Raw genomic sequence first — 13,291 nt, forward strand, 5'->3', positions numbered from 1 at the left:
TGTAAGGGAGGGGGGGGGGGAGGTTGCTGAAAATAATGTTGTATTTGTGTATGTTGTTTTATTGTTTGTTATTTTTTATAGCCATGACCCTTGTAGTTTTAGAGCATTAAATATCTATCTGTCTATGGTAACTCATGCTAGTAGTCTAGTGGTTAGCCCGCTAGATTTGAAATCCTGTGTCCGTGAGGACAGCGGGTTCGAGTCCTGATGTTGCTGGCTATTTGGTTTGGAACGGGGTTAGTAGTATGATTCTGTAATCTTAGCCAGTGTCCACCCAGCTCTAAATGGGAACCTGGAAAAGTCTCGGAATGGTAAACTGGAAGGGCGTGCGAAAGCACAGGATGGCTGACCCAAATCCCATATTGCACTTCCTTGCTGAAAGGCTATGAAACAAGAGATCAGCGCCGCCGGTTTGGACTTTAGAGTCTAGTGCTTCATCCTTTACCTTTTACTATGCTAGTACACTGCCGTGGTTTATTTTCTTTTTAGCCACTAAAATATTATTATTTCAGAAGTAGAAATTGAGATCGAGAACGGCAATACAACTACATTAAATGAAGATCAAGATGGAGAAAATTTGCTGGCAGAAATTTGGACAGCGCTTAGTGGCGAAAGTGACATAGATGAAGATCAAGGCATTGGACATTCCGAAGAGAATTTCGATTGTTCTTACGTAGGTTCTTATTTTATATTATCTTTGGCTAATAATTGCTTTATATTTTCCATAGTAAAATAGATGCATATAACTTACAATAAGTTATCTCACACTAATGATCTTTACTAGACCAAACGGATCTTCAGTTAAAAAAAAAGTCTTAAACACTGCAATTAATAAGAAAAGACTCAATGCCAGTTTAACCCGCACCTAACCGATTCAAAGTCCCAACCTACTGGTGAGCACTTGCAGGGTTCGGACTTGCCTATAAATTCAAATAAATTCCTATATTTTAATGCACTCCTATAAAATGCCTATGTTTTGGCTAAAATCCTATTATTCCTATATTTTCGGCTGAAGAGTACCAAGAACATTGCTCGTGATTTGCAATTTTCACTGCTCGTTAAGTAAGCCAAGATGTGCTTTTCTTTGCTTTTGACTCTGCTTATAGACTGTGCTGTCTTTCGGTGTAGATCGATTACTAATTACAACTGTTGAGCAGTTTGAACTTAACTAATGCTTTGTGTTGGGATTAGTAAGCTGCTTCTGCCTGGGCTATGCTGTTGTGTTGACTTAGTAACCTATGCTTTGGTTTTCGTCATGTTGGGCCTGTCCGAAATGAGTGAAGATCAGTATATAGGCTAGCAGTCTCTGCTTAATGAGACTGTAAGTTCTTGCGACTTATGCATTTCCTGGCTGAATGCTATAAAGGCTGATGCAAATACAGCCCAGTTTTGGACATATCCACTTTTTTCTTTTTATGGCCTTATAATCGCGGGATGCTATTTTGCAGGTGATGCTTGGTAATTAAGTATGGGGCCTAGTTCAATAGTTCATGGCTTGCTAAGACGGATTGCAGAGGTAGAAAGATTGGCGAATGGTGTAAAACTGGGAACGACCATTACTCGTTCTTTTGCAAACTATGCTTGAAAAATCTTGGTTGCACAGCTGGGGTTGCTCAGCTAAACCAACATGTGCAATCTTCAGAACACAGAGCCACAGTTACTGCTCAACTACATCCACTACAGCTTCACCTGACTGGAAAATCTCAAGTTAATGAAACAACCAAGGATAAACCATTAGTTGGTACAAACATGTTTTGTGAGAGTGATGCCGCTTATAAATCTGAGTTAATATGGGCACTTCAGATGGCACGGAGTTCCATGTCTGCTAACTCTTCAGACCATGTTGTCGCAGCCTTCCTTGCGATGTTCCTCGGTAAGATGCCCGACAGAATGTCCCTATGTGCGAAGATACTCACGTATCTAATCACCGATGCGCTGCATCTTTGCTGTACGCAAAAGCTTGTGGAGGACATTCAGTCATATTTTGTACTAGAATATGACGAGACAACCAATAACGCTGGTATGAAAGAGTTACAGATATGTGTTCGATATTGGTCCTCATACGGAAACGAAATCCAGAACAGACATTTATGCACAATTTTTATGGGCCACGCGACAAGTGATAACCTGTATTGGAAGATTATATCAGCCACTGATCAGTAACAGTTGCCGCTTCAAACACTGATCACGCGTGGCGACAGACCAAACGTCAACAAAAGTATAAGGAAATAGAACATTCCTAAAAAAAACAAAGTGACGGGGGCTAGATGCTGAACGTTGATTCGTGTAACATCCCTATTATTCATAATACTTTCTTGAAAGGTCTTCAGGTATTCGGAGAAGAACGTCCCGACTTTGTTATTCTTGTGCATTCATTTTTTGACGGTTGGCCAGCACGTTGTGAAGACTATCAAAAGGGCCAAAAGAAAGTGAGAGTGCCAGAGAATGCTTTCATGAAGCATGTCCCAAGCCGCTGGCTGACGATCGGACGTGCCCTCGCTAGAATCATGCACCAGTGGCCGGCAATCTTAGAGTACTTCCTGAACTTCGTGCCGAGAGAAAAAAAACTGAAGAATCTTCTGTTCACTCCCAAATTTCTGAAGATTGTGGCTTATATCAAAAGTGCGACGATGAAGGCCCAACTCGAGTCTTTGCTAGCCTCAGCAGAACTGTTCATGAGTTTCATCCAATTGTTCCAGAAAGAAGAGCCTCTCATTCATGTTCGGCACTCAGAGATCAAAAGACTAGTTCTGACGCTTTGCAGAGGGGTCTTTACTTTAGATTTCGTGACCGAGACTGAATATTTCTTACCAGAATTTTTGAACCTTTCTGAAAAATTTGCAGAAAATCCCATAGTTTAAGAAAAGGCGGAACAAGCTTTTAGTGAGAAACCAACACTGAAAGACAAGAATATTTTCTAGGTCAAAGTGCGAACACATTTTGTTACGGGTTTTCGCCATATTTTGAAAAAATATCCTCTGGAAAAGGATTTTCTAGAGGCTTACGCTGTTTGAGTCCGATCAACATGAAGGATTCAAGAAGCATTGCAGACATAGCGGCTGTGGCACGCGAGATTGCGATTGGAGTAAGCTCAGACGTCGCCCAGGCTGAGTGGCTGCTTTTGCGAATCGAAACTGGAACCCGTGAGGACATTACTCGGATCGATCATTTTTGGAGCCATTACTTTGGACTAGTGAATGAGCGCGGGCACAGCAAGTAACCGGAACTTACCAAGCTTATCAAAGCGGTGCTGACGTTGGCGCATGGCAGCGTAGATGTTTAGCGTTGGTTCTCGCGTTCTGATAGGATTCTTGGTGAAGACCAGGCCTTGATGTCTGAACGCGTTCTGGATGCAAGACTCTTGGTATATGACACGTTGAGGCTTTATGGAGGAAAACCAGAACGGTTTGTTATTACAAAAGAGCTAATAAATCTTGCACGTTCTGCACGGTCTTTATATAAAGAATATATGGATGACAATAAAAAAAAAAGCTGCATAAAAAGGACACAACAGGTTCCAAAGCGGACAACAAGCAAAAGTTCCAGGAAGTACTTAACACAAATAAAGACATCGAAGACCTTGAAAGGAAAAAGGAAAAACTTGGAGCATAAGAGTAAGACAAAAGTGCAGCAGCGGATATTCGGAAGTAAACAACAGAGTGAATAAGGCTGCCGAGCCCAAGATTTTAATATAGATTGCCCTAACTGTCTCTTTGCTTGAAGGAGCTTTGAAGTCCAGAACAAGTGAAAAGAGCAGATGGCGGAATCTGCGAGAATGGATCATTCTCTTGCAAAGAGAAAAACTGACCTCATATCGAAATTGATGCCCAAGAAGCAGCAAGAGTGATTCCAAATATTTTACCTGTATCAGTCAATCGTTAGCACAGAATGTTTATCTGATTTTGTACAGTTTGTACTTAAAAAAAAAAAAAAAAAAAAAAAAAAAAAAAAAAAAAAAAACTCGGGAAGTGACGAATTTATGTGACCAGGCATCCCACGCCATATACTACAGATCTGATCCCGAGGGTTTCCGAATCCTATATTTTTCTTATATTTGGGCCCGGGAAATCCTATAAAAATAGGACAGAGCCTATAATTTGAAACGAACAGACCTGTCCTAACCCTGCACTTGTTTTAAGTGGCGGAAATTCTCGTGAATTTCGCCATTTGCCATCGGTATGTGACAGCTAAGAAATATTTTCCCTTTAATCTTAATTTTTCGTTTAGCAGAGGCGTTCACTACTTGCTTAACGCTAAAACTTAATTGTAACACTACTTGTGACTGCTTAAAAAATAAGACTAGTCCAATCTTCTAAAATGCTCATTGCCCAAATTTTTGGGCTCATTGAAATTGTTCTTAATTTTAATTTTTTCGTCTTCTATATACATTTAAATTCATTCAATGTCTTTCTATAGATTGTTCTTATATACATCAGATTTAAGTATACATTTAAATGTAAAGTGTTTCTTATAGGATGTCTTTAATGAAGGAGCAAATAATGTATGGGAATCAGCAGCTTTGCCAGAAGGCTATGAAACTTGGAGCTATGGGGAAAATGTAGGTGAAGATTTTTATGAACAGGCATGGCTTCAAGATTATGGAGAAAGTTATGGACAGGAGGTTTGTTACTTTAACTAAATTTTCAACTTTAATTGAAGCGCATATAGTAGAAATACTAATCACGAATAAAACTGTAGACATGTTCGGGTCTCAGTATTAAAGTAAACCGTATGCAGAAAAACTGGAAATATACGCAGTGACTCCAATTCACTAAAATATAGGAGAAGGGGCAAGGGTTTTCTTCCATTTTTGAAAATCCAAGACGTAGATATCAAAATGTAGGGAGCCTTTTTTTTTTTTGTAATGCCGATAATTTGAGACCACCCCATGCAAGTGTCTGTATTTTGGCAACACTTACATCAAGATTGGTTTTAAGTCCTTGATGGAGAAGGTGCTGCAGCATTCTGGATCTGTGAAAAGAGCCATGCTCCTTGTTTTTACATGATGTTAAGCTCATCCATACATGAAAAACTGTCTAAAATAATGTAGTTTTTGCACTGCACTTATGGAATACTTAAAATGAGAATGTTATCTTTTATAGAGGCATGTTCATTTTGTATTTCAGGAAGGATTTCTTATACTCCTGAATGATTCACAACAGTTTCATTGTCCTACTTTTTTTTGAGTTAATGTGAAACATTTTCTTCCAAGAATAACAACAGTCGCATATCAATTTTAAATTCTTAGTCAACCTGCCTGAGGCAGGTGTTCCTTTCCAAAAGCTAACACACAAGTATTCGTGCAATAAGAGAGTCATACTTACTTCCGCCGTTTACCCGTGCCATTTAATCAAACACTTGGGAAACTGTAGGTTTTACCTTTTGCCTGGAATTCCAGGGGACTTTTTGGTCATACGTCAATATTTATGACACGGTATTCCACCTTTAGACCACAAGTGGCCAAGCCTATTAGGCTTGGGTTTCACGTGTTCGCCGCCTGTAAGTCCAACCAAATTCAGTCCCAGATTTTGTATACAAGTCCAGTGGACATTATCCGTCACGCGACAACCCAAAATCAATCCAGTCTTTCATCCCTTGAGACCACCCCATGCAAGTGTCTGTATTTTGGCAACACTTACATCAAGATTGGTTTTAAGTCCTTGATGGAGAAGGTGCTGCAGCCTTCTGGATCTGTGAAAAGAGCCATGCTCCTTGTTTTTACATGATGTTAAGCTCATCCATACATGAAAAACTGTCTAAAATAATGTAGTTTTTGCACTGCACTTATGGAATACTTAAAATTCTATTAAAATTCTTAATTCTATGACTATCTACATTAGTTCTGCTCTAGGAATGACCTATGGATGGATGATAGATAGACCTATCTATCAACAAATGAAATGACATCATTTTTAAACAATCCTAAAAAGGGCTTATCGCAGATTTGCCTCTCAATTACTCGGACTATCTGTCTTGGCTTTTTCTACAATTAGCCACGTCTTGATGCCTACTGCAAAATACTTTATTTTAATTTAAACCAGGCACAAACGGTCAGCTAAAACTCTTTTTTAACTTAAAAAAAGATCCACTGCAATATTTTATTCTAAAAAAGCAACTGTTCTATTGGCTCTGTTTAAGCGTGTTTCAACTTGACTTGAAGACTAATCCTACTTACTAAAGGAAATAAAAAAAAAAGTACGGCAAAAGACAACCTTGAGCTAATGGATCTTTCTGTCATCTAATTTCTGGCTTTCCAACGAACTTATGTGAATCTTAGAATTTTTAATTTCCCTGTGCTGCCTCTTAATTACTTTAGTTCGGCTCAACTTTTTTTTTCTTTTTTATAACTGAAAATCTGCTTCAGATCTATGAAAAGGATATAATTATTGCAGGGGCTTCAGCTGAACCGAACCGGATTATTTAACTATTACCTAACTATTTAGGATGTTAACTTTTTAGGCCATTGAAAACGAGAATTGGCCTCCTATGCATATTCCAGTTGAATATTTAGATGATGAATTATTTGATGAAATCTTTGGGAACATTGTTAATAACCCATGTACTGCAGAATCAGAAGGTGGCTCAAAGAAAAGTTCAAGTCAGTCAAAAAAGAAGAAAAAATCTGGGGAAAAATGGAAAAATAAACGGTAAGAATTTTATTAAAATAAAAATCGGCTCGTTAATGAATCAGTTAGTTCCGCATAAGATGAGTTGGAGACTGCACTTCGTGGTGGAGGGATGGAAACAGGGATTCTAACTTACCTGGGTCCCACTAGGCCAAAACGAGTAAAGAATGCCGTTGGATTGGGGTCCTTCCGCTCAACTAAATTCCTAAGAAACGTCCCTTTCAACCCGTCCCTCTAAATTGCAACTACCCTATCTTACAGAAGATGAGTTTCAACCCTTTTGCTGCTGTTGAACTTCTTTTATTGTTAAAAAACAATCAGAAAGTGTTACGAATTGTTATGAAATCTCACAGAAATAATCTTTTTTATTGCAGTTCTTTTGTACGAATTAGCTTTTGGCTTGATTACTGAGCATGCTTTTTTCACACGTGTTGAAAAATTCAACGCATGCTGATTCGCGTTTTCCTGCAAAATGCTGGTACACAATCTTCCGCAATCCGCAAAATTGCTGTGGTTTCTGCAAAACGCTGTGTGTAGGAACTAAAGATAAGATGTGCGCAGTTGAGGATTAAAACTGATTATCCTGGGAGATATTGTTATACTGCAAGTTCTTTAAAAAGAAAATCATATCTTGCTTTGAACAGTTAGCTATTTTGAAAACCTTTACAAACTTAGATTCTAATTTAACAACAATATTTTATTCAAATTATACTTACCTGAAATTGAAAGTGATTTGAATTCATTAGTATGGATTGTTTGACGACGGCTTCCCTTATTTTAGCCTAAATAATGTAGTGTAAATCCAGATTAAAAATGCTTGACTTTCACTATGGTAAGGATGTATAGGATAAAGAGTAGCTATTCCAAATCAAAATAGAAAAGTGAAAAATAAGTTAAACTAGTTATCATGACTGAGAATCATTTCTTTGCCTTAGAAGGGATACATCAAAAGTTCAGTTTTTTAGCATAAATGATAAAAGTAGCAATAACATTTGATAAAATGATAGACGCTACCTACAATTGTTCTTACAGTTTAGTAACCAAAACTAACATCTTAATTTAATATACCAAATCAAGAGAAAGAAAAATTTCTTATGTCGATTTTTTTTTGTGAGCTATATACATATTATTCCTTTGAAATTGTTTGTACCTACCACAGTTTATGTAATTATCCAGTAAGTTTACCGCAGATTATTTCTGGCTCTTCATTCTCGGTGCGAACAAAAAGCTCCTCCCACTTATTTGTGCACTTATTGTCCACTTATTGGTTTTGTCGGTACTTGTTCCGTAGGTGATTATTCCTTGTCTACCCGTGAAAATATCTAATGCCGCTTATGTTTATAGGTTCTCTGGAGCACTTGCACCTCGGTCCGGGTTTTTATAATGGGTGAGATAGGGAAAGATCATACTGCTAATTATATAAACTTGAATCCTACAAAGGGGAATCTGCCTCTAACGTGGAAAAGGTCATCTTACCTGGGACACTTAACTCTTATTTTTCACCTAGTTTGACTGAGATCCAAGATCTTTTGATCGATGTCCCAATGAACAATGATTTATCCACCCCTCGCAGAGGTCAAATTGTATCTGAACACTTGAAATACACAGCTAGATCTCTGTGACTATTATTTGCTATTAAATTCTAATTGGATCCAATAAGCCCCTCTATTAGATGACGTGCACATGACACAATTATGGGACCCCTCCCCTACCCCAGCTAAAATCGAAAAGTGACTGGGCTTGTTTATGTCTAGCTCTTGCGGTATACTTTATACACATGCGAAATTTTTTAAAATACAATTAAATTCGAATATTACCTAAAAAACTAAGAGAAAACATAAAAGGAATCTGGGTTCTCAAGAATGACTTATTTTAAATCATTTTCATGAAATCTAACAGAGATAATTGCATGCTTTATACATACGCGTTTGGAGGATCCCTGAATCTTCTTTTCATAATTTTCATATTGGAGAGAGGTTTCGAATTTTCGTTTCTTACAGTTGCCGTGGCACATACCGCTGACATAAAAAACAAAACAAAAAACAATTGCTTACTTTTGGCAAAAATAATCCGCTGTATTACTACGATGGAAAATCATTTAAACATGCAAAGGAAAGGATATTTTCTGCATGTGCTCCGGCAAGCCTGACTGAAGGGAGGGGATGCTATTTTTTTCTTGGGGTGGGGGGTTTACCCCGAATCTCCTTTTCCCAATTTTCATATTGGAGAGAGGTTTCGAATTTTCATTTCTTACAGTTGCCGTGGCACATACCGCTGACATAAAAAACAAAAACAAAAAAAAACTATTGCTTACTTTTGGCAAAAATAATCCGCTGTATTACTACGGTGGAAAATCATTTAAACATGCAAAGGAAAGGATATTTTCTGCATGTGCTCAGGCAAGCCTGACTGAAGGGAGGGGATGCGATTTTTTTCTTGGGGTGGGGGGTTTACCCCGAATCTCCTTTTCCCAATTTTCATATTGGAGAGAGGTTTCGAATTTTCATTTCTTACAGTTGCCGTGGCACATACCGCTGACATAAAAAAAAAAAAAAAAAAAAAACTATTGCTTACTTTTGGCAAAAATAATCCGCTGTATTATTCCGATGGAAAATAATTTAAACGCGCAAAGAAAAGGATTTTTTCTGCTTGTGCACCGGCACGCCTGTTTGAAGAGCGGGGATCCGATTTTTTTTTGGGGGGTGGGGGTTTACACCGAATACCCTTTTCACAATTTTCATATTGGAGAGAGGTTTTGAATTTTCATTTCTTACAGTTGCCGTGGCACATACCGCTGACATAAAAAAAAAAAAACAAAAAAAAACTATTGCTTACTTTTGGCAAAAATAATCCGCTGTATTACTCCGATGGAAAATCATTTAAACGCGCAAAGAAAAGGATATTTTCTGCTTGTGCTCAGGCAAGCCTGATTGAAGAGAGGGGATCCGATTTTTTTTTTCTTGGGGTGGGGGTTTATCCTGAATACCATTTTCACAATTTTCATATTGGAGAGAGGTTTCGAATTTTCATTTCTTATAGTTGCCGTGGCACTTACCGCTGACATAAAAAACAAAAACAAAACAAAACTATTGCTTACTTTTGGCAAAAATAATCCGCTGTATTACTCCCATTGGAAAATCATTTAAACGCACAAAGAAAAGGATATTTTCTGCTTGTGCTCAGGCAAGCCTGATTGAAGAGAGGGGATCCGATTTTTTTTTTTCTTGGGGTGGGGGTTTAACCTGAATACCCTTTTCAAAATTTTCATATTGTAGAGATTTTTTGAATTTTAATTTATTACATTTGCTTTGGCACATACCGCTGACATAAAAAACAAAAAAAAAACTATTTCTTAATTTTGGCAAAAATAATCAGCTGTATTACTCCGATGTACATAATTTAAACGCGCAAAGAAAAGGATATTTTCTGCTTGTGCTCAGGCAAGCCTGATTGAAGAGAGGGGATCCGATTATTTTTTCTTGGGGTGGGGGTTTACCCTGAATACCCTTTTCACTATTATCATATTGTAGAGAGGTTTTGAATTTTCATTTCTTACAGTTGCCGTGGCACATACCGCTGACATAAAAAACAAAAAAAAAAAAACTATTGCTTACTTTTGGCAAAAATAATCCGCTGTATTATTCCGATGGAAAATCATTTAAACGCGCTAAGAAAAGGATATTTTCTGCTTGTGCTCAGGCAAGCCTGATTGAAGAGAGTGGATCCGATTTTTTTTTTCTTCGGGTGGGGGTTTACCCTGAATACCCTTTTCACAAATTTCATATTGGAGATAGGTTTTGAATTTTCATTTCTTACAGTTGCCGTGGCACATACCGCTGACATAAAAAACAAAAACAAAAAAAAACTATTGCTTACTTTAGGCAAAAATAATCCATAATATTTATGGTTGTCTTAGTACTTTATTATTGTATTGTAAGGCCCACAACAAGCCAAGCTTCATGGGCTAAATAATTTTTCTTTACGTTTGTAATATAGTTTAGTATTAATAAAATGATTGATTGATTGATTGATTACTCCGATGGAAAATCATTTAAACGCGCAAAGAAAAGGATATTTTCTGCTTGTGCTCAGGCAAGCCTGATTGAAGAGAGGGGATCCGATTTTTTTTTTTCTTGGGGTGGGGGTTTACCCTGAAAACCATTTTAACAATTTTAATATTGGAGAGAGGTTTTGAATTTTCATTTATTACAGTTGCCGTGGCACATACCGCTGACATAAAAAACAAAAACAAAAAAACTATTGCTTACTTTTGGCAAAAATAATCCGCTGTATTACTCCGATGTAAAATAATTTAACCGCGCAAAGAAAAGTATATTTTCTGCTGGGGCTCCGGAACGCCTGTTTGACGTGAGGGGATCCGATTTTTTTTGGGGGGGTGGGGGTTTACCCCGAATACCCTTTTCACAATTTTCATATTGGAGAGAGGTTTTGAATTTTCATTTCTTACAGTTGCCGTGGCACATACCGCTGACATAAAAAAACTAAAAAAAAACAAAAAACTATTGCTTACTTTTGGCAAAAATAATCCGCTGTATTACTCCGATGGAAAATCATTTAAACTCGCTAAGAAAAGGATATTTTCTGCTTGTGCTCCGGCAAGCCTGATTGAAGAGAGGGGATCCGATTTTTTTTTCTTGGGGTGGGGGTTTATCCTGAATACCCTTTTCACAATTTTCATATTGGAGAGAGGTTTTGAATTTTCATTTCTTACAGTTGCCGTGGCACATACCGCTGACATAAAAAACAAAAACAAAAAAAAACTATTGCTTACTTTTGGCAAAAATAATCCGCTGTATTACTCCCATTGGAAAATCATTTAAACGCACAAAGAAAAGGATATTTTCTGCTTGTGCTCAGGCAAGCCTGATTGAAGAGAGGGGATCCGATTTTTTTTTTCTTGGGGTGGGGGTTTACCCTGAATACCCTTTTCACAATTTTCATATTGCAGAGAGGTTTTGAATTTTCATTTCTTACAGTTGCCGTCGCACATACCGCTGACATAAAAAAAAAAAAAAAAAACTATTGCTTACTTTTGGCAAAAATAATCCGCTGTTTTACTCCGATGGAAATCATTTAAACGCTCAAAGAAAAGGATATTTTCTGCTTGTGCTCAGGCAAGCCTGATTGAAGAGAGGGGATCCGATTATTTTTTCTTGGGGTTGGGGTGTACCCTGAATACCCTTTTCACAATTTTAATATTGGAGAGAGGTTTTGAATTTTCATTTCTTACAGTTGCCGTGGCACATACCGCTGACATACAAAACAAAAACAAAAAAACTATTGCTTACTTTTGGCAAAAATAATCCGCTGTATTATTCCGATGGAAAATAATTTAAACGCGCAAAGAAAAGGATATTTTCTGCTTGTGCTCAGGCAAGCCTGATTGAAGAGCGGGGATCCGATTTTTTTTTTGGGGGGGTGGGGGTTTACACAGAATACCCTTTTCACAATTTTAATATTGGAGAGAGGTTTCGAATTTTCATTTCTTACAGTTGCCGTGGCACATACCGCTGACATAAAAAAACAAAAAAAAAAAAAACTATTGCTTACTTGTGGCAAAAATAATCCGCTGTATTACTCCGATGGAAAATCATTTAAACGCGCAAAGAAAAGGATATTTTCTGCTTGTGCTCAGGCAAGCCTGATTGAAGAGAGGGGATCCGATTTTTTTTTTCTTTGGGTGGGGGTTTATCCTGAATACCCTTTTAACAATTTTAATATTGGAGAGAGGTTTTGAATTTTCATTTCTTACAGTTGCCGTGGCACCTACCGCTGACATAAAAAACAAAACAAAAAAAAAATATTGCTTACTTTAGGCAAAAATAATCCGCTGTATTACTCCGATGGAAAATCATTTAAACGCGCAAAGAAAAGGATATTTTCTGCTTGTGCTCAGGCAAGCCTGATTGAAGAGAGGGGATCCGATTTTTTTTTTCTTGGGGTGGGGGTTTACCCTGAATACCCTTTTCACAATTTTAATATTGGAGAGAGGTTTCGAATTTTCATTTCTTACAGTTGCCGTGGCACATACCGCTGACATAAAAAAATAAAAACAAAAAAAACTATTGCTTACTTTTGGCAAAAATAATCCGCTGTATTACTCCGATTGAAAATCATTTAAACGCGCAAAGAAAAGGATATTTTCTGCTTGTGCTCAGGCAAGCCTGATTGAAGAGAGGGGATCCGATTTTTTTTTTTCTTGGGGTGGGGGTTTATCCTGAATACCCTTTTCACAATTTTCATATTGGAGAGAGGTTTTGAATTTTCATTTATTACAGTTGCCGTGGCACTTACCGCTGACATAAAAAAACTAAAACAAAAAAAAACTATTGCTTACTTTTGGCAAAAATAATCCGCTGTATTACTCCGATTGAAAATCATTTAAACGCGCAAACAAAAGGATATTTTCTGCGTGTGCTCAGGCAAGCCGGTTTGAAGAGAGGGGATCCGATTTTTTTTTTTCTTGGGGGGGGGGTTTATACTGAATACCCTTTTAACAATTTTCCTATTGGAGAGAGGTTTTGAATTTTAATTTATTACAGTTGCCGTGGCACTTACCGCTGACAAAAAAAAAAAAAAAAAAAATATTGCTTACTTTTGGCAAAAATAATCCGCTGTATTACTCCCATTGGAAAATCATTTAA

General features: G+C 37.4%; 1 protein-coding gene across 2 annotated transcripts in view; it reads left to right on the forward strand.

Moving 5' to 3' along the window:
- Positions 1 to 13,291, forward strand: part of LOC148953070 (uncharacterized) — a 107,438-nt gene that overhangs the window by 69,895 nt on the left and 24,252 nt on the right. For both annotated transcript variants that reach the window (XM_089088277.1, XM_089088278.1), the window contains 3 exons: positions 513 to 673; positions 4,475 to 4,621; positions 6,460 to 6,647. In XM_089088277.1, coding sequence (XP_088944403.1) covers positions 513 to 673; positions 4,475 to 4,621; positions 6,460 to 6,647 — 496 coding nt within the window. The remainder of the gene's footprint in view (positions 1 to 512; positions 674 to 4,474; positions 4,622 to 6,459; positions 6,648 to 13,291) is intronic.

This window comes from Artemia sp. Qi Xiang Cuo, chromosome 4, assembly GCF_049724085.1.
Source record: "Artemia sp. Qi Xiang Cuo chromosome 4, ASM4972408v1, whole genome shotgun sequence".
In the NCBI taxonomy this organism is placed as follows: domain Eukaryota; kingdom Metazoa; phylum Arthropoda; class Branchiopoda; order Anostraca; family Artemiidae; genus Artemia; species Artemia sp. Qi Xiang Cuo.